Source organism: Scomber japonicus, chromosome 1 (genome assembly GCF_027409825.1).
Source record: "Scomber japonicus isolate fScoJap1 chromosome 1, fScoJap1.pri, whole genome shotgun sequence".
Taxonomy (NCBI): domain Eukaryota; kingdom Metazoa; phylum Chordata; class Actinopteri; order Scombriformes; family Scombridae; genus Scomber; species Scomber japonicus.
The window spans coordinates 9554088-9581625 of NC_070578.1; the positions used below are offsets into that span (position 1 = coordinate 9554088).

The 27538-nt window shown below is 39.1% G+C and overlaps 1 protein-coding gene across 4 annotated transcripts in view; it reads left to right on the forward strand.

Moving 5' to 3' along the window:
* Positions 1-222: 222 nt before the first annotated feature.
* The window catches only part of mctp2b (multiple C2 domains, transmembrane 2b), a 37243-nt gene continuing 9927 nt past the window's right edge, over positions 223-27538 (forward strand). Inside the window, exons 1-16 of one of the 4 annotated variants that reach the window (XM_053316333.1) lie at positions 223-326; positions 7979-8542; positions 14076-14193; positions 16852-16994; positions 17574-17650; positions 18680-18794; positions 18960-18992; positions 20322-20492; positions 21509-21639; positions 22279-22465; positions 25081-25174; positions 25271-25373; positions 25544-25646; positions 25837-25938; positions 26028-26102; positions 27365-27484. In XM_053316333.1, the coding sequence (XP_053172308.1) occupies positions 8024-8542; positions 14076-14193; positions 16852-16994; positions 17574-17650; positions 18680-18794; positions 18960-18992; positions 20322-20492; positions 21509-21639; positions 22279-22465; positions 25081-25174; positions 25271-25373; positions 25544-25646; positions 25837-25938; positions 26028-26102; positions 27365-27484 (2091 nt within the window). In that variant the 5' untranslated portion in view covers positions 223-326; positions 7979-8023. Of the gene's footprint in view, positions 327-7978; positions 8543-13991; positions 14040-14075; positions 14194-16851; positions 17029-17573; positions 17651-18679; positions 18795-18959; positions 18993-20321; positions 20493-21508; positions 21640-22278; positions 22466-25080; positions 25175-25270; positions 25374-25543; positions 25647-25836; positions 25939-26027; positions 26103-27364; positions 27485-27538 lie in introns of those variants that run through there. The other 3 variants (XM_053316309.1, XM_053316317.1, XM_053316325.1) reach the window with 3 other exon arrangements.

Sequence of the window (27538 nt, forward strand, 5' to 3'; positions counted from 1 at the left end):
ACTTGTGTGTGGTTTAACGTCGCTTGACGTCTGACGCTCAGATGAAGAGGAGGAGGAGGAGGAGGAAGTCTGTCCAAGAGCCGCTCAGTCTCTCCTGTGGTCGTCTGTCTAACTGCAGCTCTCAGCAGCAATGAGGTGAATGAGAAACAGGCGTGGTTCGATCTTCCTAGCACCGGTGGAAAACAAGGTAAAAGTTCAAACATTATTTAGTGTGGGGGTGTAGAAGGAGCAAGTTTTAAAGTTATACCTGTGGAGGTGTTTGAGGTGGGGTTGGACAGGTGGGCTGCCTTTCCTGCTCGGATAGAAACATTTCCGCTGGTGGACAGGTGAGAAGTAACGACTGCTCCTGTTTTAACTTGTTATTACCTCTTTGGGAGAAAAAAAAACATGAATGCTGCACATGTGTGTGGAAAGAGGCTGAGACCAAACTCTGTTCAAATATTTGGCAATTTAAAGGATGTTTTACACATATTGTTGTCTGTAACACGATTTAAAACAGTTTCCATTTGTGTAAGTTTGCCCATACCGAATTAATGAGTCAGCTCGATATTAATATTAGTCACACTACACTTTTCATATATGTGTAGTCGGTTCTTGGACGCTAACAGATGCTTGCTGGACTTTGAATGTGTGGATTTTATCATCTGTGTCTGAATGTTTGCTACATGCCGAACAAAGCTCCTATCGACTCACTTTATGTTCTGATACACAATATTGAAATACAACTTTTACTACAGGTAGGATACTAAAATTAGCAGTTTTTTAAATGGAGTTTGGTATGGTGTTTTCTTACAAAGCAGCGGGTCACCTGTAATAAGAAGCCTTTTCATGAACAGGAATCTTATCTGCTGTAGTCATGTATGAGGAAATGTTAAAATAAGTTATGTTACTCTCCAACTCTTTATTGAATGTTGAAACTTTGAGGTCTTATAAGAGTTTCCCCCCCAAAGACATTCCAGCACATGTTACAGACTCACTGATTTACAGTAGACTATACAAACAGCTTGTAACCATCAATAAGCAAATACTCTGCATCCACTGATTGGGCAGATTTTTATCTCGTGCATGACTTTTTTCATTTTTCATGGCACGCTCTGTGCAGTAAGCTTGCCCCATGTGAAAGAGAGGGAACCACAGACAGTACAACAGTTTCAGGAAATAGCTTGTCTTGTTCTGACAAGACGGGGCTTTGATGCAATCGTTCAGCTCAGCCCTCTGACTGAGAAGAACACAGAAAAGCTACAATACAAAAAGGCTGAATGACTGCAAATCAGATATTCAAATAGCTTTCTTTTAACACTCTTTAATGTGATAAGACAAGTGTGACTATTCAGCATGTTCTTGTATGATATATCTGCTGTCAAAATGAACATTCACACTTTTATGATTTATCCATGTTGGACAGAGGGAATCAGTGTTTTGTTCATCATCCAGATCTCCAGAAATGAAAGTGCTTTCATTTTTAACAAGGGATTAACCCAGTATCATTTTAAAATGCTATCATCTGCTTTTTTTTCAGGCATTTTGAAAAGTCATTGTTTTTGTGTTCTTTTGTTTTTTTTCAAATGGTGGTGACCTGATTTATGAAAGTAAAAATACAGTATGTGCAGTTATAGTTAATGGTACATGTGTCAGTCTGCTCCAGCACCTATCTAAATACCCACTGAGGCTTTTACATTAACATCATTCTGACTGTGATGTAACTCAACTGTCCGTTCAAAGACTTTCCTCTTTTGCAAATTCATGAAAAGGAGAAAAACATAATGAGAACTGAAACTTTCCTTAATGCATTTATTAGCAGTAATAAAACAGGCATTTTACATTAGCACAGTTATTATAGCCTAGTTATATGCCTTGTTATCTTATCCATATAGAATTTCAGTTCAGTTTGCAGCACTTTTATAGTCTCTTCTTCTTTTCGTTTTACCCTTTCTTTTTTCAAATCCATCTTAATGTGTTTCTGATATCATCTTTCTCAGTTGGATTCCTGCCAGTCAGCCTGAGGAATAATATGTGCTTGTTTTCTTTTTAATACATCACAGGTGTCCCTTTCTTCTGTTTTCTTTCAGTCCTTGATGCTGAACGCTCCTTTCACCCCTTCAAATCCACTAAACACGCTTCAATTTCTTCATCTGCTTGCTTTTTAATATAAATATCTCTTTTAAAATCTTCTCTTTTCAGGTCAGTCACTGTACTCATCACTGCCCTTTCAATATCAATTATTACATTGTCTTTGCTTTATGTTTGTTTTAACCTGTTACCTTTGACCTCTGCCCAACTTGTCAAACAGAATACAGTTGATTGAAGAGTTGATGTTTGTTTTACCTCACTGGAGGTCTCTTTACGTAAGAGAGTCAGATAAATCACTCAAATGTGATGCAAGTGAGGGTTAGTGGATTCATGGTCAAGGTTGTGTGGAGGAAGGATGAGCGTCCTCGGGATCTCCTTGAACTGTCATGTGCTGCAGCCTTCATTTCTCCGCTGCATGGGCCGACAGCGTCAGGGTACTCTAAAAAAAGCTGGAAAGGTCAATAGATGTAATATAAGTTGCCATTAAACTTATTTCATATGTTCTCCTGATTGGTTTGACTGGACCTTCTGTAGCCAGCAGCAGTCTGTGTGTTTATGTGAGGTCCTTTTAGGCCAGGTGAAGTCAAGTGAACGTAAAGACCCACTCATCTGTGGTTGTTTTATCTCAGTGACATGATTACACCAAGGCCTCGTTTAGAAGCAATGGACTGTAACAGAAATCTCTATGAACCGAAACTAATACTACACACTTTACACCTAACTCATTTTATAGTCAAATCCAGTGTTCAGTGACATGGCGTCAGTGGTACACGCGGTTCTTATAATTATGACGCTCCTTGTAAATCATTGTGGCTATCATAATGGTTGTGGACAGCACTGCTATGGTTATTGGGGGATAATCAAAGTTAATGATTAACACTTAGGGTCTTTGTTAAGAAGCTGCAGCCTACAACACAAAGAGTACAGTTAACATCTAGCCAGGAACCACAGGTTTCACAATGACTCTCAACCTTATTTTGCTCTGTAATGGACATATTATATAACACTGACTACACAGCACGTCCTCATCACTGTTTATTGTTAACCTCTCTATTATTGGCTGCTTATAATGTTGTTGATCCTTAAATATAAGTGTATTGTGAAGGTGTTTCATCCCCCAACAATAAAATGCAGTAACTAGAGAGAGGGATGCAGGCTGTTGTCTTTATGCAGTAATGCAGGTTCATTGGTTCGCCTGCTGTTACCAGTCCATTAGTAATGGTCAACATTCCAGTTTCCTGTTTAGACTTGAACTACAGTACAGACTGCTGCTCTCTCTGCATGGCCAGGGTGGAGTCATTTCATGTCGTGAATTTAGTTCTCATAATTAAGACGTTTATATATTTAATATTCTCTTATAATCTCTTTCAGTGATTAAAAGTGAGATATTTTAAACAAATAAAAAAGCTTTAACAACAGCCTTGTGCTCCAGACTTCACACTTCTACAGATCTGTCTCATGTACCTTCTGTTTGAGCTCCCTGTTGGCTGATGTGTGAAGTTTCTCTCGCCCCTGCTTAAATTTTCTTCTTCTACCATTTTATCATGTTAACTATCAAAAGTTAAGCAAGTTTCCTGTCTTGCATTTTTGGCAACATGTTGTCACTTCATGAAGGTTGTGAGATAGTGATCATTAACAGTGACGACTTCACTCTTCCATCAGAAAGAGAACAACATTAACATAAATTCAGAGTCAAGTTCCCCTCCATCAATATCCTCATTCTAGCTCCTAATGGAAATATCTAGATTTTTAAGCCGCTAAATATGTGTTCACCAGTTAGTCGCCATCTGCGGTTAGGTGGTCAGCTGGTAGCGTACAGCTGATTTTGAGAGATAATTTCTCTGACAAACTGCTGCCAGCTGCTCTACTGAAAATGATGCTGTGCAAACATGTGACAGTGAATGAAAATGCTGTGCAGAGCTGAGAGGAACTGCACATTCAGGTGGTGATCCTTTTCACCCTACACATACAGTTTGACTTCATTTGATCCATTGGTAGCATCAGAAATGACCAAGTAGCAGCCAGCAGTGTTGCAATCATCTGTGACTCAAATTGAAACAGACTACAGATAATAAAACAGATGAACTTGAAAGATGATAATCACAATGAAAACTCTCATCAAATGGTTTTAAAGTTTAGTTCACTCAAACCTGAACACTTAAGATGAACATGATCTATTCCATTTAACATCAGTTATTCATCTCAGCTAGCAATTCTTTTCATTATGGACAGATTCAGTATTGTCTAGTTTAATTTTATGGTCTATAAAATATCAGACAACAGCAAAACAAATGACCGTGACAGCTTCCTAGAGCAGTAAGTGATGTATTTAAATGTCTTGTTATGTCTGACTGTTCAAAACTACTAAATATTACATTTACTATAATAAAAATATTAATAAAAGCAGAATATTCTCACTTTTGAGAACCTGGAGCCATTAAATGTTTGGTGTTTTTGCTTTGACAAACACGACTTAAATGATTAATAAGTGACCAAAATAGCTGATGATTCATTTTCTTTCAGTTAACTAATCAGTGCAGCTTTATGTTCATCACTCAAGCCAGATCTGCAGGCAGTCTGATGATCAGTGGCCATCACCATTTTTTACTCTGCCTGCTGTCTCACTTTCTCTCTCCAACTATTCCAGTGATCCATCTAATCCTTATATTTGGGTCAGGCCAGAGAATGCTGCAACTAGGCTACAGATATCTGAGTCACTAGTTTACCCGTTTTTTCACCAGACTAGACACACAGATGAGTAGTTGTAGACTTGGAAGTGCATACACAGCAGCGCATTTGGATGAGTTCATGAAAAAAAAAAAAAAAAATTTAAATCACCACACGTCTTGTCATGTCGTCGGTGAAAACAGGATTTTTTTTCAATTTCGCTCTTTAACGTCTGTCATCATCTCCGTGGGTGTGTAAACCTTGATTCTTGTCTCGTTCTTTTACTTTCATCCTCCTCCACCCCCTTCCCCTTCCCCTTCCCCTTCCCTCCCCCACCAGTCTTCCTCCACTTCCCCTTACCAGCTGATAACATGGCAGGTCATCAGTTGCAGTTAATAACAACACAAAGTATGAAGCCGGTAAGAGGCTTATGGGCCTTGTTGCTTTTTTCGAAATCAGGTTTTGTCAGCAGCAGCAGCTATTTGTGTTGCACAGATAGTTTATAGACATGACAGCTTAAAGCTTCTCTGACTGCTTTCTCCTGCTGCTGTTTGCTCATTTCATTTGAAATACAGGTCTTGTTTTACTGAGACAGAGTGAACCAATGATAGATGACTCGGCTAAAAAAAATAAAAAAAACACTCACACACTCACACAAAGCCTCAAGAACAAACCATTACAACACAGTGGTGACAAAACAGCAGAACACATACAGTGTAATGCAAAGCAGTTGAATAGTACTACAGTACATTAAATACTTCCTTTGTCACGCTCGGTCACGGAGGTGTGGATTCAAATGTATGCTAATTATTTGCATTTACAAATTCCAGGTTGATAGCTTGTACTTTTTATTTTTTACTGGATTTATTTTTTATCCACAACACTCACAGACACAAAGTGTTTGCCGGGATATCATCCTGTTTGACCCGACTGAGGCAGCTTTTATATTGAAAGATTTTAACAAAGTCCGCATGCTTCTCATAACTGTTGTAATTTGGTTGTGTTGTTGCTCACATCCTGTCCTGAGTGATACATGATGATGAAGAGGAAGAATGTTATTTTTTCTTCTTCTAAATGTTTAATCGTTTTGCAAGCAATGCAACTTTTGACTCCACTGAGCATATAAGTCAGCATGGAGCGCAGTAGAAAGCATGAATGTAAATCCCTTTTTAATAGACTGTACATGAGCAGCAGCGTTAATGTATGATTCATCCCATTCAGACCTGCCTTCAGTTTCTGCATAATTACAGTTCATCTTATAATTATAACCTATGAGTACTGCACATACTTACACCACATGCTCAGCTTGTTTTAAGGTGTTTAGATTGTTATGGTTGTTGTGGTTGGTGTCATTTCATTATGTTGATTGTGGGTGAGGCAGGTGTAGTGGCCTGTCTGTGTATTGGTCTGCACAACACAATACATGATATCTGTGAGCTGCTCTCAATATTGAAGGAAAAGTATTTGATGAGGCGACAAACAAAAGCTTTTAGAGTCACGTGAACAATGCAGCTGTTTGCTCTAAAGATATTATGGATGTGTAGATTAGATTGTGTTTGTGTTGCTTGCTAAGTGCTGTATTTGTTATTTAATGATGCTCCATCAGGACTGGATTAAAACATATATTGAATTCATTAAAATAAATAATGATCATGTGACTTACTCAGTACTCGTGATACAACAGTATGTGCATAGAACTCTAAATAATATGTATGGCCCTATTTTCTTACTTTCGAACATGTTAAAGGTGCAGTGTGTAGGATTTTGTTACATCTATAGGTGAGATTGCAGATTGCAGCCAAATGAATACTCCACCCATTCCAAATGTGAAGGACTGCTAAACTTCAAAAAGGTCCTCTCTAGAGCCAGTCTTTGGTGTGCCCCTTCTGGGCTACTGTAGAAACATGTCTTTGAAATATGGCAGCCTCTGTGGAAGAGGACCCGCTCCCTATGTGGATATAAAGGGCTCATTATAAGGTAATGAAAACACAACATTTTTTATTTTCAGGTGATTATACACTAACTGGGTTATACTTACATATTGTATTTCATTTCTGCCCAATCTATTCCAGTAGATACCACTAAATACTTCACACTGCACCTTTAAAATAACAAAACTAAGTATAGAACCCTCTAAAAAAAGACCATATTCAGCCTCCATGTTGCACAGTAATGAGTGTCCTGACAGGCAATAAGCTAAAACAGACAGAGCATTTAAAATTGTGTTTGAAAAGACAGTGGTCACAGTGGTAAATAATCCAATGAATCACATTTAGCCGTCAAAATATCAGCTATACTTTATTTCTCAATAAAAAGTCAGTTACAATGTTTATTTTAAATAATTTTACATATGAATATAAACAAAAGTTGTAAAGATCTGTTTGATAAGACATATGACACTGCAATGGTTTATTCATTTATGATTGTCTTGTAAAATGTGTTAATTATTACCCTCCACCAGGTTGTTGACATCACGGTTTGCTACAGATTTCCTGTTTACCTTCTTTTTCTTTATCATACACTATATACTGTACTGTAAATGTACAGTAATGACTGACATTAATGTAGACATTACTGTACATTTACTAGAAAAGGTGATGATTGCTCAGCTGTGTCACAGTGTTTTCTGTAAACACACGATAGCTGATGTCAGAGTAAAACACACCCACTGAATAATATTTAGTAAGGGTGATATCAGTTACACATTCAGCAACCATTAAGTCACTTCTGACCCGTTTTACCCCCCCCCCAACCCTCAGCTTTTCTCTGTAACTACTTTTGTTGGACAATATATTGTCTCAGAAATAATCACCATAAACGATATTATTGTCATTTGAAGATCATTTTATACCATATAGCCAATGTTACATGAATAGCCTCTCAGCTGCTAATGTAAAGTGTGGCAATATTGAGGTCAAAAAAATGGATCAAGGTCATGCCCACATATCATACGATAAGTCCATATAGACATGATGGTGTTGATAATTATGTAATTGCACATTAAGTCGATAATGTAATTATGTGACAGGCTGCCCCTACCCCCAACCTTGTATTATGAATGTAAATCTTTTATTCCCATGTGAGTACAGTCATCTTTTTAGCTCATGACTAAATCAAGCTTCCTTGCATGTTTATAAGAATTCATGCTGTTAATTACTCATCACCCCTGAGTGAATGTCTGGACCTGTAAGAACATGAAACATTAATCATAATTCTTTTCATGTGTGTCTTTGTACTACAGCAGTGATGTCCCAATTTTAACTACATACTGAACCCCCCTCCCATCATGGACTCCAAAAAGCCGGGCATGCTTCGGCATCTCCGCCAGAAGATGCTGCCAAAACTCTTGAGGGGCAAGACAAACACAAGCAAGGCGGGCGTCCATATGGAACACATCTTGGACCAGCGGATGAGCTCCTCCGTCCCTGATATCAGGCAGGAGTGCTTGCGCATCCCCCACGGCTCAGTGCACCAGCAGTACAACACTCCCAGCTACAGCAACCCTTCCACACCGCTTCTCAAACCTGCAAGAGGACTAGGAGGAAGTGGGAGTGGCCTGAAGCTGGGAGTAGCAGGTGGAGCAGCTGGGAGGAGTGAACTTACATTAAATGTGCCAGCAGATTGCACAGACTGGGCTTCCTCTCAGGAGTCTTTCAGCAGCTTCTGTCAGGAGGAGCAGGGTTCCCCGGAGTCAATCTACAGACCTGCTAGAGGCATGGAGCCTGAGGAGCTGGACCTGCCAGAGATGATGACTGTCTACAGCCCAGACCTTCCCTCTTTGGAGGTCTCCCAGGACAGCCCACAGGTACAGAAGTTACATGTTATGTAGTATTGTATCAAAGTTTTAAAAAATGCAGATCAGTTGTCAGATAGTGTAAGCAAAAGCTCTTTAGATGATGTAATTAAGGTTTCAACTGCTTGAGCTGCATTATTCAGAGAGATACTGGATATCTTATTTCATATTGATGTTAATAGTAGGAATGGTAACAGTGAGTGTGACAGTAGAATGAACCTGTACAGTGGCACATGTTGCATTCCTGTTACATGGGAAATCAGATAACGTGTTTAAAATGAGGTGGGTGGTTTGTTGTCCATTGGCGGGTGTCATGTGTCTGGTGTCAGGTGTATTTGCACAGGACGTACAAAGTTTGAGTGTTCTTTACACTTGGAGGAACTGGACAAAGCTGAAATTGGAGATATATCCAAAATCAATAGACTCCTGGGTAAACTGTGGCTGTGTTTGTCTTTACGCTGCCAAGTCAGGTGATTTAATGGCTCGCGCCTTCCCAATAATGTGATACTTTCACCGATGACAAGGATGTGGATTTGAGCGTGTATGCCCAACTGGCGTGGTCACATTCAGGCGCTTCTTGCACCTTACTCTTCATTGTGTTGATCTTTTAGTTTTAGATATAAGAATAAAGATCAATCACAAATCATTAGGAACTTTAAAAGTCTCTTTAAGGCAACTTTTAGGACCATTTCCAAGATGATTGTGTTGTGACCCTTCAGCTTTGAGATGTAAAATCAGGGACTATGAACAGGTCAGGTGTTGACATGGTCCCTGCTTGGTCTACAAACATGTCATTTTTTAGGTCATTTTCAGGGTCTAATTTTGTTCCAGAAGCCTTTCTCCTGTCCAGATATGTATAAATGTTCATGCCAGAAATGAACATCAACAGCAGCTCTTGAAACACTGTGTTTATTTCTAATAGAAGTATTTTTCCTGCTTGTTGTACCTTTTGGAATGTCAGCCTGCAATGATTGATTATAATGTTGCAGTGAAACAACACACAGCATCCACTTTACATTTGACTGATTTCTGGAGTTCTGGATCACATTTCTCCTATCTTACATTGCTCTGCCTGATAATGAACACTATAAGCTGAGAAAAGCTCATTATGAGTGTACTAAGTGTGCAAATGGATGAATAATTGACCACTTGATGTGGTGTTTCAGATCACAGTGAAACTAATCATCCTTTAACTTCTAACCTATAAGAATGAACTTCATTTTAAAAGAAAAGAAAGTGCTTAATAGTCTTTCTGATCATGAGCTGCTGCTGTTTGTTATCTCTCTTTGATAGTTTAGTAACCACACCCGGTGTCAGGTCGATACAGCACACCTGCCACTCATGCATCTCCATTGTTATAGCCACAGTTTTCAGTAGTCCTTTTATAAACACTGAATATGTTTTTCTAGTTTGGTGAATACAACAGCTAACAGATATGATATCTCTCTGAATGAAACAAGCCTTTATTCCAAACGGGTTGACTTGCTGGGCAGCTAGAAACCATTTTTATTCCCTCGTGGATCTTTATACTTTGGGTTTAGTGGACGATTGCTTTTGACAGTGCGTGTGTGTGTGTGTATGTATGTGTGTGTTTGTGTAGGATTATACATGATGTCTTCATCTGTGTATCATCCTTGGTCAATATTGAAATTATCATTCAGACTCTTTTGCAGGTCATGTTACCAGCTGCTCTTCATATTCATTAAGAGAACAAAAAAGCAAGATGTGTTCCAGTGACTGTCATTTCACTGAGATGTTATTAATATGTAAAGAAAGTGATCTTATGTCCTTTATAACAGGTACACCACAGTTTACTGACAAACAGGTACTCCTCTGATACTCTGATTTTTTTCTAACTCTAAACTTTTTTAGGGCTACAATTAATCAATTAATCTGTGAATTATTTTCCAGATTAGTTGTTTGGTTTGGGTTTTGGGACTATTTCAAAAAGTCCAAGATGCAACCTAAAATGTCCCAACCAACAGTCCACAACCTAAAGGTATCCAGTTTACTGTCAGAGAGGTAAAATATTTCATTTACAAAGCTAGAGCAAGAGAATTTGGTAATTTCTTTCCCTCTATACTGAAACTGGCAGTTAGCTTTCTGTTAATCGACTGCTCAATTAGTCAACTAATGGTTGGTCTTTGTTATTTACTGTAAATTGGACAATATTTTATGGTTCAACTACATCATTGATCTGGTTGTGCTTGCCTAAAGTTGTGGGCAGTGCATGCCTCAGAACCTTAGACATACTAATCCAGTAGAAGTCCCACAAGAGACGATTCTCATGAAGACATTTTGCAACAGGCGGTGCTGCTGTAGATGTAGATTTGGTAACTTCCCAGCAATTTCATGCTAAGAAAAATGTTGGAAACACAACTGTAGCTTTACTTATGAATACTTTATTTCTATTGTCATTATTATTTTTAATTCAATTTTATTCAATTCTGTTAATTGTCATCATACAGAGCAGAGCAACGTACAATGAAATGAACAGTATCACTGAGGTAGTACAGTACAAAAAGTGCAATAAAACTAAGTGCGCTATTATTATTATTATTATTATCACCATTATTATTATTATTACATCTTATTGTCCAGTCACACTGTTGTTCTATATAATATTTAATGCACATGTTAAAATGAGCTGTATCAGACTAGTCACAAGGCAAAACTGGACACAAGCACTGCAAAAGTCACCATATTCTACAGGTGGTAGCTTCAGGTGTTTTTAATGAGTGATAATATGATGTCACATTTTTTTCTTTTTAATGTGATTTTTTTACATGCAGAACAAAACCTAGAGATGGCGGTGAAATCATAGCCTGCCAGTCGTGTTCACCACTCACGCTGAAGCTATGAGTTGTGAAGCTCACGGTTCAGTAAATGCCTTGTTCAGTGAACAATACTGTGAACAAAGCACAACAATTAATCCTATATTAGCATCCACCCAGTTGCTGTCAGAGGGATTGCTTTGTCTTCAGATGAAAGCTGCTGAGGTTGGGCTGGCATGTGTTTTACTTATGCCCTACTTATTTGTTACTATGATAAAAAAATTCATTAAAAATAACCTTCTAAAGAGAGGTCGACCTCATACCACCACCAACATTTGTTTCATTATGAACAAAAATAAATAGTGCTGACAAAAAGGAAGTCAGAAGTTTGCAGCCCTGGTAAAAGTGGTGAAAGAGTGTTTGTAAGTGTAATAATAATTATAAATATTAACTGTGTATTTGTTTTATTATTCTTTAAGTCTCTTTCATGATTGCATTAGTTCACATCGCTGCACCTCTATGAGCAAATAGGAAATGTTGTTTGGTGACTTTGCCACCACACCCTTAATGATCTTAAATGTGATCACTCGGCATCTGGAAGACTATATCAAGTTATTTTTAGAGAATTTTTTAAAATGTCTTTTTCACAATCACGAGGTGTCACCTTTAAGGTCACCTGCTTGTTGCTGCTGCTGCTGTAAGGCCAGAAACTAGCCCAGCACACAGAGTACCATGTACTGTACACTGTGTGAGTATGAGGGTGACTTACAGTAACAGCAGCCTTCAACCAAGCTCTAATGTTGACATTTTCTGAAGACTGCATCAAAGAATTTAATGCTGTACTGCAAGAAACAGGAAATTCTCCATTCCTGTCCTCATTCTTCAATCATTGACTTTATGCAGACGCCTTTTATTTGGTAAACAACAGATGCACTTTCTCCTAACTATGTGAGCAGTCTGTGTAATCTATTAGGGTCCAGAAAGATGTTTTTCTTTAATTATATATATTTTTAGTTTATGAATTGTCTTCTTCAATGTGCTTTTAGGGAAAATTCTCCTACTGGTCCTTCATACTTTAAAGTCCACAGAGAGACAAAATCTCAGAGTTGTTTTTTTTAGTCTGAACTGAACTAACAGTAAACAAGCTAAAAGAGCCCCCCCCCCTTTTTTTTCATTACTATGTTCTCTCTGTTTAGCTGTGTTCAGTCCCCAGGATACAGGAATTTTTAATAAATGCACTGAGGATTTGCCTCCCTGCGGTAGAAATGCCAGAGAGATCTGGCATGGATCTCAGCTGGTCAGCAGACTAAAAAAAAAAATTTCCCTTTTCATCATCCGGGACTTCACACTTCTTCAAAAGCCTCATCATATAGGAAGTCAAATGATAGATTGTTGAAGTGAGTTTGTCTCTGCAGTATGACAATCATGAGCTCGACAGTCATGTTTTAAAAGACGTGGCTCACATAAATGTAAGTGCTGCTGTTCAATTTGTTGAGTTGTGAGTTGATCTCATTTTAATACTATTTAAATATGTTGTCTGCTAAGGATTTATCTTACAAATAAGAACATCTAAGGTGAGTTTAGGTGGGCTTATCCTGAGGTGGGCTGCATATCTGTGTTGGACTGTTCTATCAAGTGGCTGTGAGAGTGTGTTTTTTTGTTGCATTGTGCTTTGCTTGACACACGCTCATGTCTAAGTATAATTCCAGATTATTGTTGCATGATCAGGACATGATGGGACAGTAGGCGGTGTGTGTGTGTGTTTCAGTGTTCAGCGTGTGTCACAGTAGAGATTGTGGACGGTCAGGGTCGGGATGCTGAGCCGAGTGATTCCAGGCGAGCGGGGTTTATTCACTAAAAGATGTTTGCTTTGCAGGAGAGGCTTAATAATGATTTAAATAATCCAATGCATGAACAAAAAACATAGATGGTGAACAACAGCAGACTATTAAAAATGAAATTATAAGTGAGATAACAGATCTAAAAATGTACAAAATTAGGTGTAAGTATGTGAAAAACATGAAAGTAGAACATAGCTAACATGTGTGGGATACCTGTGATGATGCAGAAGTCACAGTTAATCATGCATTTTTTATCATTTATTAAAGAATAAGGAACGAGCACGAAAACAAAAGTGTGCCTTATTGTGCGTCAGCAGCATTTGGTAAATTTGCTAATTCATAGCATAACAACATGACAAAAAAAAGGGAAAACCAACATGAAAATATAGCAAAAAATGATCATACTCTATATTCAGTATTAAACTAAGTGTGTGAAACATTCTAATGACATCAAACACTGAACAAACCAAAGTGAAGAACATGAAGGAAGATCTGGGCACTTGTACTGTATACATAAGACTTGTGACACCCGAATATTTGTGCCTGTTGCACTGATTAACCAAAACTCACAAGTCATTTTGGACATATTCTTTTATTGAATGCTTTTTGTAGAAAAGCAGATTTGTATTGAGGTATAGTGAGATACCAAAAAGTATCATTTTGGTGTTGGCACTGAAATTCTATTTATACACTAAGCAGGAAATCCTAGTATGGTCTTTTAAATCTCTTTTTAAGAATCATTTTGATCATATGGCTGGTATTTGTTTAGCTACTTTAACTTTGTATCATGTACATAGAGATATCACAGAAAATCTAGGTGTCGTCATATATACTACTGCTGCTACCAGTGATACAATAAATAATAGTTGTGTGTGTGTGTGTGTGTGTGTGCGTGTGTGTGTGTGTGTTTGTGTGTGTGTGTGTATCCAGTCTGACATGGGCAACGAGACAACGAGTGTGTCGGAGAGTGTCAAGGATCCTCCCAGGTCCTACCTGCTCACCATCAACCTGAAGGAAGGACACAACCTGGTGATCAGGGACCGCTGTGGTAAGAACATCATGTTAACACTGCTGTGCCAATGTTATAGTATCACTGTGGTGATGATATCACTGTGCTGTATTATCTTTATCACTTATGTGTGTGGTGTTGATGTATCATGTGTCATTTCACATGTGCTTAATAGTATATATATAGCAGATCTGTCTCTGTGTATACATGTACTGTAGTAATGCATGCATCTGTTGAGCTGTACGATCATCCAACTTAATGTAGATGACTGTTTAGATGGTTAGATACAGTATGTGGGCCTGATGCTATACAAACAACTCTGAATTAACAGGGTGCACAGCATCCTTTAACTAAATGAAACTTCAGTGGTTAGAAAAGGGGTCATCACATGAGAAAATGTTCACACGTTGGGGAAAATGTCTCAGTATTTAAATCTGACAATTAGACACAATGTCATTTGCAATTTTACTCAACAGGTGTATTATAAACTTTATGTATCTCATTTCTGGCACGTTTAACATATGGTTTCACAGTTTGACACACACATCATTGTGCATCACGTACTTCGCATGTGTTTCTGTTTCAGTGAGCAAGTGCTACTACTGTTATTCAGATGTTTTCTCATGTTGCAACCGGTGCTTGAATGTGTTGTATTCTTTTCCCATGACATACCTCAATTAAGTTTCCCTAAAGTCACACATGCTCAGAAAAAATCGAGCGCTCTGACGTCGCTGCTGCCTTCTGCGGCCACGTGTCCTTCTGCCTGCGCCACGCCTCCATCTGTGTGTTTAGCCCTGACTCGTTAATGACGGCCAGGAATGCATTTTTGGTTACACACTGTGTTATTGACTCCAGAGACACTACAGACTGCTGAATGCCAGGGCAGGATTCCTCACAGCATATTAGAACCTGTCTGAGCCACACCCAGCATTCAGTACACTGGGCTGTTCATTACTGTGTCTGTGGTTTTGACTTCATGTACCACACAAAGATAACACAGAAAATGAAAAGGGGGGGGGGGGGTTCACCACATTATTGTTAAAACCATATGTTTGTTTTTGGGTTTTTTATTAAAAAGCGGAACATGAACATGATGTGCCCTTTTTTTTCCTAATTTATGATCTTACTTTTTATATTAAGCCCGTGGCATCAATTCTCCATTAAAAGCATGCTGTAAAGCCTGACAAATGCATTTGAGTTCTAATTCTGCGGGACTGCGTAAGCCCCTGCAAAAGGGAGCAGCGTGATCCACATCTCCCTGACCTGCCATCATTAGTGACAGCCAGGTAACGATAGTGTTCAGCCAACCCAATTTAGGCACCATTAAGCTTAATGACAAGCAAGTAAGTCTGGAGGAAAAATAGTGTCGTCAGTGAAAATGAGTGAAGTGTGGGAAGCCAGTTAGTCAGGCAACTGAAACAAATAAATATACATTACAAGGTTAATAGTCTATGAAAGCATGTTTGGATATCTCTCCTCTCCTCCTCTTGCCACCTTTCTCCTTTCTCCTCTCTTCTCCTCTCGCCACATTTCTCCTTTCTCCTCTCTTCTCCTCTCCTCTCCTCTCCTCTCCTCTCCTCTCCTCTCCTCTCCTCTCCTCTCCTCTCCTCTCCTCCCCTCCCCTCCTCTCTCCTCTCCTCTCCTCTCCTCTCCTCTCCTCTCCTCTCCTCTCCTCTCCTCTCTTCTTGTGTCAGCAGCTCTTCTGTTAACAGCATTATTCAGTGTTAATAGAGTTGCAGGCTCTATTAAACCTAAGCACACCTCCTTCCTCCTCTTTTCATCTCATCTCTTGTCTGCAGTCTCCTCTCTGGGCCAACTAAAGCAGGATGAGACTGATAATTAATTGTAATTTGAATTCATGTATTCATTTATCAGTGCCCACTTTTTTTCACTTGAGCACCTGCACCCCAAAATGTTCACAGCGCTGCATGCAGAACATATAATATAACACTGGTTTGTTTCATAGCAGGTTTTTTCACACAGAACCAGACATGATCATAGCTTATAGTAAATGGATGCAGGTTGCCCACACTGTGTTTGATAGCATGCTGCCCTCAGCTGGTTAATTGATGCAATTGCTTAAAGTAGCAGATATTTCACCATGTAGTGAAAACAATTTGTCAGAGCAGCAACGAATATGAAATATGTAACTGCAAAAACATTTAAATAATATTATTGATAAATCCTCATACAATCACCGGTCATAAAACATTTTGACTTGACTTTTATCAGTGGAGGACAAAGTCTGTTTGGCTATTGATTCAGGAAGTTGTGGCACATCAGTTGGGGAGGGGGAAAAAAACCACATCCTCCACACACACACACTGGTGACACTGCACACACTGGTCCCTCCCCTTCTTGGAAACCAGAGAAATGTTGTAAATGTCAAATGGAAGTTAAGAAACAAGAGTGAACGGCTTCATAGACGCCTAGTTTGGATGGTTGGATGGTTTGGTTCACTCAAATCATCAAGTAGAAACAGTCAGTGTTGAAAAAGATGGTGCTTTTAAATGTGTCAGATGTCTCTCACACCATTAATTCATATATCAAATCAGTGGCTTTATTAGCGGAGTCTGAGAGCAGAAAATATCTCCATAGCAACCATGTGTCTCTATGAAGTTTTATTAAACAAGATGCTGAACCTCCATCCCCAAAGAATGAATAACCCTGCATTTCTTTTGTTATGTTCACTTTCAGGTACCAGCGACCCTTACGTGAAATTCAAAATGGACGGTAAAACCTTCTACAAAAGCAAAGTGATTTATAAAAACCTCAACCCCACATGGAATGAGAGCTTCTCTTTACCCGTGAAGGATCTGAACCAGAAACTGTTCATCAAGGTAAAAGCTCAACATTGCTGAAGCTGAAGGAAAGGTGTGAAATGTGTTATATTGAGTATGTGGTCAGTCAGAGCTTCTCTGTAACGCTCTATGTTTTTCACCGGCTTGTGACATTTTTGTGCAATGTACAGTGTTGGGAGGGTGTCGGGGGGGGGGGGGGGGGGGGGGGGGATTACCATGATTGTACCTCAGGTGCAGCCCCACAGCCCTGTAGAGGGAAAGTGTAATTTGTACTCACAAATGAGCATGAACCAGCAGGAGGCTCTATATCAACATAGCAGGATTAGAGTGATGTTTCAGCTGTATGGGATAAGTCAACACACGAATGAAATGTTTTATTAAGCAACACAAGTCAGCTGTGGTTCAGCCTCCCAACCCGAGAGCTGGAACCTCAGAGCATGTTAGTGCATGTTTTCTGACTTGTAGTGCTCATATAGATATACAAGCTTGCTCAGCTTCTACACACCACAACACACATGTGATCACACCACATGTTGGATTCTACAGATGACAGTATACTAACATAGTACTTGTCTCCATGATGCTCTGCGTTATCTGTCGTTCTTTCATGTGACTCAGGTGTATGACCGTGATTTGACTACTGATGACTTCATGGGCTCTGCCAGCGTCACCCTGAGTGAACTGGGGACCGACAAGTGAGTATCCCAGTGAGGGTATGTAACTGTTTTGTGTGTGTGTGTATGTGTGTGTGTGTGTGTGTGTGTGTGTGTGTGTGTGTGTGAGAGAGAGAGAGAGAGAGAGTGGGGTTAAAGGACTGCGTGCACAATATGTTGCAGTTGAATTCTAAACTTGTCAGTGCTCTCTGGTGGACAAACTATGGAATAGAGACACTGTTTGTAAATGAGGTCATTACTTTGCAGCAGACTTGCTAATATTATATCTTCAATAAGATTTACACTGGCTTTCTATTTCAGCTCTATATCTCTAGTGTACCTGCACACTTATGTATGAATGGTTAAAATTAGAGTAATTCTGGGGTAAAGTGCGCTCATTGATTATGAAGAGAGTGGTGGCAGTTTCAGAATTTACTATCAATGCTGTTTAATATTGATGATCATTTTCAGCATATACAGTATAGAGCATGCTGTTAGTGAGTAATGCATAAACTATTAGGGGCTGTAGTATTGACAGTTTTATATTTAGAAACTTTTCTTTACAGCCTAATTATAATAATGTCATTTTAAAAATATACAAAGACATTAGTGTTCTCTACCTCAAAATCTGGCTCAAACTTCTTCCCAGTGAATTTAATCAAAGTCTACTCACAAATATACTTAATGCCATTAACTGGGTTACATTACATATGTGGAATGGAATAATGTGGAAGACATTTTAGACCTTATTTTATTGCAAGGTAACAGAACATCATCCATGAGTATGGCTATAAAAATGACCATGAGGTACCTTAAAAATAATTTTGTCACTCAGTGTGTATTTTTGTTCCTTCATTAACCACACATCACACATCTGCACCAGTGCAACTGCTCCATCAGTAGGAGACTGCTGGTTTGCGTCCTCTCTTGGGGTGAACTCATGCTGCTGAGTGAACCCACACAATGTTATTTTTGTTCTACAGTATATAAAACACTGCAGCATACACCCATCTCTTATCCGGATCTGATTAACTTCAACTGAAGCTAAAACTCTTCTTTGTTTTTTTTCAGGGTCAATGAGCTGTCGTTGCCTTTAGACGACCCGAACAGCCTGGAGGACGACATGGGCGTCGTGCTCGTGGACATGAGTCTGTCCCTCAGAGATGGAGACAGCAAAAGAAGCAACGTATGGCAGGGCTCCCATCTGTATTTGCTGCATGTCCTCTAACAGGAGGGATTATGTGTTGTGAACATTGTATTACTCATACTTGTATGTTTGTACCTGTCTGCTGTCTACTAACCACAGTGTCACTTTTTGTTTTGCACCTAACACGCATGCTCCGATCGGCAGCGGTGGCCCCAAAAAAGAAAACGAAGTATTAGGGTAAGGCATGATGGAGGGAACACACTGGAGAAGAAGTTCATATGTGACCTACAGATATCTGCCAAAAATAAACTTCACTGTAAAAGTGAGAGGTAGAAAATGAAACTTAGGGCATCCATTTAGGTTCGGTCTCTAAAACGATGTATAAGTGCAACATCCATCATGCCATTTGGACCACAAGTCAAAGTGAAGCCTTTATTTAGTGTCTCCAACATATCAAAACACTATTCTGTTGGTGTCTCCTTTATTTTGGCAGCTACCTGTACTGAAAGCTGATTATTTGTGTGTTTTTGTGCAACAGCAGCAAATCTCCATATTTCACTGTCAGACATTTTTTAGAATACAAACAACAGTGTGTCTTTTATAGCATGTTAAATCTAAATGAATGTGTTGTTTTTATGAAATCAATTTATGAGGTACACCTGTCTAGTACTGACTCAGGCGGATGACTTGTTGCCTCCAAAGTTGTGGTTCCAACAAAGTAAAGGTGACATCCCACTAGCTTTTTGTTTGCTCAAACAGATTAGCATGTTTAGAAACCGCCCTCAGCACACAACAGCTAAACTTAATATTCTGTTTACTCCTCTAACAGTTATCTTCCGACTTTGCACCAACAGCCTAAATCATAATCTCATACATCACGCATCTGTGCTCCTTCAAAGGATTAGTCAAACAGCGACAATGCCTGCATGCTTTGCGGTATACGTCAAGTGTTTTGAGTGGCTTGTTGTTTGCATTACTGAAAAGGTTTTCCTAATAAAGTGGCCACTAACTGCACGTTCCTTCTCTACTGAAGATACTGACTGACCTCTGCCTGACTCATTAATTGAAACATGTTTTTCTGCCTATGCATGGGGCGGAGCAGAGTTACACAGTGCAGCGATGTCAGCTCGACGTGCGTTAATTGAATCTGGGGTAAATTTATCTTCCTACAGCTCCGTGTCTTCATGTGAGATCGGCTAATTATCTCAGGATATGGTTCCCTGTTATGTATGGAAGATGTCGCTCCGCGCTGCAGCTGCTGCAAGCTTTACTTAATCTCTCAGTGAAATGAAACATCATTTTCATTCTCTTTTCACCAGAAAAAGGATATAAGCTCATTACGCTGTGTCTGTCTGATGTCCAAAACACTGATTTTCAGAATGTATCTATCTGAAGTGTAGGTGACAGTTTTAAAGTAGAATCCCATTTCTGTTTGCTGCACAGGTTTGTGTTTTGGTTATTTTCTCTCTTGCTACTGGTATTATGACTCAAAATGTAAAAGAATCAGATTAGAGTAACACATTTCCTCATATCACTTGTCTCTCCTCTTCTCAACCCCTCCTGCAGGCGGGAGGTTCTCCTCAGAGCCTTCGTCTGTCGCAGACATTGAGGAAGAGTCAGTTGTGGACCTCTGTTGTGTCAGTGACTCTGGTGGAAGGTCGAGAGGTGCCGCTGGACTCTCAGGGAGGTCAGCTCTTTGTTCGCTTCAGACTGGGAGAGCAGAGATACAAAAGCAAGGTACTGCATGGAGGACTGATGCTTTTCATCTCCTTCACTCCCTTTCTCCTCTTGAACTGTCCCCCACTCTACTCTTCCTTGTTTAATGTGTTGCTCCATTTGCTTCCACTCATCTTTTAATTGCTTTTAATTATGACTGATTACCCATGCAATCCAAGTTATTCTGGATATGTCAGAATCTCACCTAGATGCCTAAAACCTGTACAAAAATTAGGGTTAGGGTCATTAGCTGTGGATGTTACCTTCACCTGTCCTCTTCTGCAAATGTTGTACAATAGGTAGTTTCACAGGTTAGTTATTTAAAAAGGAAATCATCACAAAAGGTTCATTTTAGCTTCTGCGTCTGTTAAAATGTTCTTGTCTCTTTGGGATTATTTTATTATTGCAGCATACAGCTATACCTCCATATTTAAGAGAGTTTAGTAATATAGAAGTTTAATAATCTGTTTAAAAGTGTTAATGTTAGAGCCTCAGTGCCGTTATAATCTTGCATAATTCTGGTGAGCAAGGAGATTAACTGGATGTTTGTGTGAGGTGTTGCTAAACTGGCTCTGCGGTTAATGTCACTGATCATTATCTTATTATTCTTGAGGTATTCTGCAACATTATCCATCATACCATCAAAGCTGCATGCTAATGAGCAGCTTTTCTTTTCTTACTCTCAAATTTCAAAGTGACAGTAATTACTTACTATCGCCTCATGTGGTGATGGGGGAATGTCTGTTAGAAGCTGCTCAACAACACAGGAGACACACAAGTCTGCTGGAAAATCACACCTAGAAACAAATGTTTAAAAAAACCCAGATACACTGAAACTAGTAAATAATCTGGGTAGATACTGTATGATATTTGTAATAAAAGTGTATATCTTTTGACTTTTTACTCATACAAAATTGACTTTTAAAGCACCATACTTACATAGTACTATAACTATATCTGAATTTAAAGAGAAACTGTCAACATGATCACACGTAAAATGATTTTTCTGGTCTTTTATGTTCTTCTGTCTGACTCAGAATCAATGCAAAGTGGCCAACCCTCAGTGGAGAGAGAGGTTCACCTTTAGCCAGTTCCCGGACAGTCCTAACATCATGGAGGTGGAGCTCTTCTCCAAGGAGGGAAGAAGGAACGAGGATTCTTTGGGAAAGTGAGTCTCCATTCTTTATAAATTCAGTTTAAACACAATGACAGTCCATATAATGAGAACATTCACTGCGGGGCCTACAGTATCTGAAAACTATGGGGAGTGTTTAGATCATGATTTGACTCACAGTGAGATGAAACACTGTATCTTCATGAGCAACGTGTCATGAGTTATAGATATAAAATAAAACATGACTCTGCAAATGCATTACCAATTACTCATCTAGATTACTCAGGAAGTGATTTGGTTGGATAGTTATGAGATTACATGTTTCCAGAACAGCTGTCATTTTATCCCACATGATAAATCAGAAGCAAAGACCAATGTCTGCTCATTGAGTGTGTTTGGCCAGTCAGCTGATGAAAGGTTTAACAGTACACAAGTGTCCCTTTTCTACTGTGAAGCCTACTTGCCTACATGGTGTTGGTCCCAAACAAATGCCTCCTGGACTTTACCACACAGCAATGACCAATGTGAAAATTTGGGCTATGACATTTATTTATGGAATGTGGTTGTTTGCACATGTGTACAGCTGCTGTTATGCCAGCATATGTGCATAGTCTTGTGCATATGTGTGATATACAAATATTTTTATATGAGCATGAGCACACAGTATGTAAATGAGGATGTTTGTGTGTACAGGTGTGAGGTGGACCTGTCCAGGATCCCTATCAGTAAGAGGCATCTGTTCACACTCACCCTGGACCAGGGTAGAGGACGCCTAGTCTTCCTGGTTACAATCACCACATGTAGTGGCGTCTCCATCTCTGACCTCTTCGCCGCACCGCTTGATGAACCACAGGAACGACAGAACCAGCTGGATAACTATGTCAGTACCTGTACTGCTGTGTATATTGTTGCTATACTTCACCACTACATGTTTCCCTGCAATATTACTTTGTTTATATCATCCACATGATACACAAGCATGTCCTGATCCTTGGATTTATTATTTCCTGCATTCTCAAAAAGCAACAAATTAAACATCCTCCACTATGTACAGCAATGAGACACATGGAATTAATACCTTAGCCTTTAGCCTTGACTGTGCACCAGTGAAGCTCGTCCTAGTCATTAGTAATCTATCAGTAAAATCTTTAATTTGATTTTTATTTGTAATGGTTGGAAGTGACCCTTTGGAGTCATTCCAAATTTTGTGATACGAGTAAAAACCATTACAAGAATAAAGAAAAGGACATTTGATATCAGGGGTTCAAATTTTGAGTCGGTTTTAACTTTATTGAAGTCAAAACTCTTCCCAGGATCCTTGCAGCTGTCTGTGCTCTGTGTTGAAGGGCCAAGAGATGGCAGTGTCTGTCTGATAATGTGCAGAGAGCTAGTTACAAGGATTTGTGCTGTTTCAGTGTGGAGCTTAAAACAGATTATGTTTTCTGACATCCAGTTTTAACATCAGCTAAGCAAACATGTAATAAGCTCAGAATACAATACTACGATCTGTAAGTGATACCTAAAGATACAACTAGGTACCATGAGCTTAACTATGACAACAATGCAGTACAATGATCATGAACAAGATTTACCTGGAAGAAAATATGCACAGTCTTATGAAACAAGTCCAAAACATTAACTTTTTAGAAGGTATATTCCCTCCTATCAAATCTGTTATGCGGCACTATAAACAGAAACCTGTAGTGACTTTAACGTGCTATTACTGTGCATATTTATTCAGATTTACTGTCAAAGTGACATTATTATTATGTGGCAGTATACTTGTGAGCAGGTTTAAAAGCTTGTTTAAGTACCTGTGGAAAATGCTGACAAGTAATACTGCTGAACCGCAACCTTTTTTAATGCAGAGGAGTACCAAACTCAGCAGATCTCTTTCATGTTCATAGACCTACAGGTATCTGGTCTAACAAGTCCCAGACTAGGTCAACACCTGGCATATGGCTGGACTGTGTATGAAATGCTTGAAAACATAGACTTAGATCTGTTAGTTTAAATGTAATACAGATGGTAACTTCCAAAAGAGTTTAATTGTATAAATGCAAAATTGGGTTAAAATAATGAGCAAATGAATGACATTCATTTGCTCATTGCTGGAGAAATTAGGATTTTTGAATATTGAAACAATGTTAAAATAAAATTTGCTTATCAATTTGAAAATCAGCCCAAAACATTGTCACATGTACGCACTGTATAAACACATTCCTAACATATAATTAAAAAAAGAGCATTTGTCTTCTATATTGGGAATATACATGATATGCAATGTGTTGAGCATGTAGCGCCAGTTGACAGTGTATTAATTATACTGCTATGCTCACTTTGGGAGATAGGAACACTATATTTCTCTGTAAAATCTTTATGGTTCACCAGCAAAATGTTGTTAAACCAGTATTCAAAAACTCCAAAATGTACACATAACCTCCCTTTTTTATAATATTTACACAAGAGTCTCTTGTTTTTCTATAATGGGCTGCTCAAGTGGCCCACATAATGACCCGGCCCCCTCTCTCGATAGCTGGTCCAACACTGCTTCAGAAGGACAAGGGATATTGATCGACCTGTCATCTCAGGAGTCTCAGCTGAGATGACTGGCTGGCCAATTTCAACCCCCAACCCCGATGTTGTCACCATAAGTGCATGCTACATGACACAACCTCCTAACCCCTAACCCTAACCCTAACCGACTCACTGCTCATGCCCCACTTTACTAACCGAGTGGGTGTAGTTAAGTGGATGTGTTGTATTTATACTGTGTGTCAGATTCAGTTATAGGGATGGCTCTCCTGTCGCGGCCCAGTCAAAAAATGCCTTTTTAGCAAATAAAGAAACTATTACACAGAGGAGACATAGTTTGCAATAGTTCTTTCCTCTCTAGATAAAGGTGACAGCTGTCTCTCAAATTTCAGATGTCTTAATTTACCACTAACACTAATTTAACCACCTTTACAACATTCATCTTAATGCCATGGAACTTGTGTTTTCAGTGTCAAATGTCAAGTGTCTGGTACTTAAGTAGAGGAAAACATCTGTATACAGATTAGCCCAAATTATTGATTTATTACTCATTTTCTAATGTGCAAATTTGTAGATGTTTACAATACTGTATATAGACAGTATGAATACATTGTCTTTATGCTGTGAATATGATATTTAATGAAAGACTTGGCCCAGGTAAAGTGATTCGTTCTTGGTGCACATATTTGGATCTGAACCTAGACTTTTTGGAAGATTTCTTGCACAGTGATAAAGGATGTTTTTACCATTTTTTTTCCATTTACTCACAGCTGCATTTAAATGAAAAGAACATCTGGCAAATGTCCCATGATTGTCTTTGAATTCTGTGTATTTTGACATTCGTCCAGATCCAGATTAAATATTTGTGCTTTAAATTAACAGCAGATGTTGGAGATTAGGTAGAGTGTTTTCTCATTTAAAATGCCTCCAAACCTTCCTGTCTGCTTACTGTTCTTACAGAGCTTGAAAAAGTCCCTGAAAAGCTTCCATGACGTTGGTTTCCTTCAAGTCAAAGTGATCAAGGCCACAGATCTGCTGGCTGCTGATTTAAATGGTACCTCACCCATTATTTTAGTCGAATCCTTAAAAATAGAAGTAAAAATGGATCATGTGAACCCAGTGTGAAAGTGTTTCATGTTGTGTTCTGTAGGAAAGAGCGATCCCTTCTGCGTGCTGGAACTGGGGAACGACAGGCTGCAGACCCACACCGTCTACAAGAGCCTCAACCCAGAGTGGAATCAAGTCTTCACATTGTCAGTTTGAGTCAGACTCCTTTCTTTAGATGATAAGAAAAAATCATGTTCCAATCCCATTTTGTTGTTAATACTACATGATGTACAGTATAGGTTCAGAACAAATGGGAAAAAACTAGGGCATTGTACTGTTAATGTACAGTGTGTGACCTCCTCGTGTGTCTCTGCAGACCTGTCAAAGACATTCACGATGTTCTGGTGGTGACCATCTTTGATGACGATGGAGACAAGGCGCCAGACTTCCTGGGCAAGGTTGCCATTTCCCTGCTCTCGGTACGTACTACCTCACTATGAGTTCATCATGAACACAATAGACTAATCTATTTACACTCTTGCTCTAAATTAAAGTGAAGAGGCAAATAACACTCCAGCAGGTTGAGGACTTGCTAAGATGTAATCCAGCGTGACTGATAGTCAGGTTCATGGTCGGGTTCAGCACCTGACACCCTTCTCTGTCCCGCAGATCCGCAGGGGACAACAGATCGTCTTCCCGCTGAAAAAAGAGGACTTAGGCGGGCTGTCGAAGGGGAGCATCACTCTGGAGCTGGAGGTTATTTTTAACCCTGTAAGTAAAGGTCCGGCCTGCGGTGAGGACATGAGAGGGTGATTGATGAAAAACGGGCCTGATTCTGTCTCGTTTACTTTTTCTTTCAGGTCAGAGCAAGTATACGAACCTTTCAGCCTAGAGAGAGAAGATTCCAGGAGGATAATCCCAAATTCTCCAAAAAGGTTTGCTACAGTTCTGATAAATGTATAATGTATGATATCATTTATAATCCCAGGTTGGTGAATCATCATTTTGCATTTACAAAGATGAACAATAAAAAAAAGAATCTTGCAAAACACGTTAAATTAGATTTTGACTTTAGTTGTGTAGTTTGTGTGCTTTTCCAGAGCAGCTGTAATGAGTAGTCAATAAATCAATCAGTCGATTGATAGAAATAAATCATTTTGGACCTTTTTTTTTCAAGCAAAAATGGTCAGTTGTAAGGATTTGCTGCTGTTCTCTATTTGATATGATATTAAAGAGAATATCTGTTGGTTTCAGACTTTTGGTTGGACAAAACAAGCTATTGAAGAGATCATGTTGGGTTTTAGAAAATTGTGATTTTGGAGAAATTGGATATTTCAAAAAATCAGTTTAATGAAGATGTGCCTCAAACTCCATAACATTAAACTATACAAGGAACCAGCATTAATGGGGTCATGGGTCAGAGGTCACTGCACTCTGACAATATTCCTGTGATGCTTAAATAATTGAAATTTGAAATAATGAAAAAATATGAGTGAGGCAGGAGGAGAGACAGAAGACCAGTAGTACAAATGTTACCTCATTTATGATCAATTAGCTCTTTATGAACTAAAAATAAAAACATTTTTGCATTGACTCTGCAGCCTTTTTGCTTTGCCGAGTAAAATCAAAGACTTTCATGTGGCTGAATGAGTCGAATTGAGCTTTAATTGCCCCCAACTGTGACTGAGTTCTTGTCCACTGTTCTGCTACATTAGTTTGATATACAGTGTGCAAGACAGGGTGCGAGACAGGGTGCCTGACTGTCTGCGCTTCCCACAAAGACTCATTGTTGTCAGACAATACGTTGCTCATTAACGCCAAAATTGGCTTACACACTGAGGACCCGGATCGTGACGTGTAGCTTTTTCCCTTTTTTGTTTCCATGTTGAAAGTCTTGGTTGATGAAATCAGGTCAGATTACTGACATTTTATACCACCTGACCGCAATGGCTCACGTATGCCAAAACATACCAGCTACTCTCACTATGTCACTAGCCGACTGGATTTTTCAGAAAATAATGGAATTCCAGCTCATGCTTGATAACTTACTGGCTGCTAATTTTCCCTTTTTGTATAAGTCGAGCTTCCAGAATGAACCTATACATAATGAAAAATCAATTAAGCCTTTTTATACATACTCCACAAACATATCTTTTGTATTCATCTGTTTTGTGTGTTTATAATTTGTTTCTCTCAGGTTCTGGCCAGGAACGTGCTGCGTGTTCAGACCATCTACAGGGCCATCATGTGCACTCTGCAGTACATCAAAAGCTGCTTCCAGTGGGAGAGCGTTCAGAGGAGCCTGCTAGCCTTCCTGGTGAATTGGTTTAACTGCTTATCAACACACTATCTGCATTTCCCTCTGTTTTCC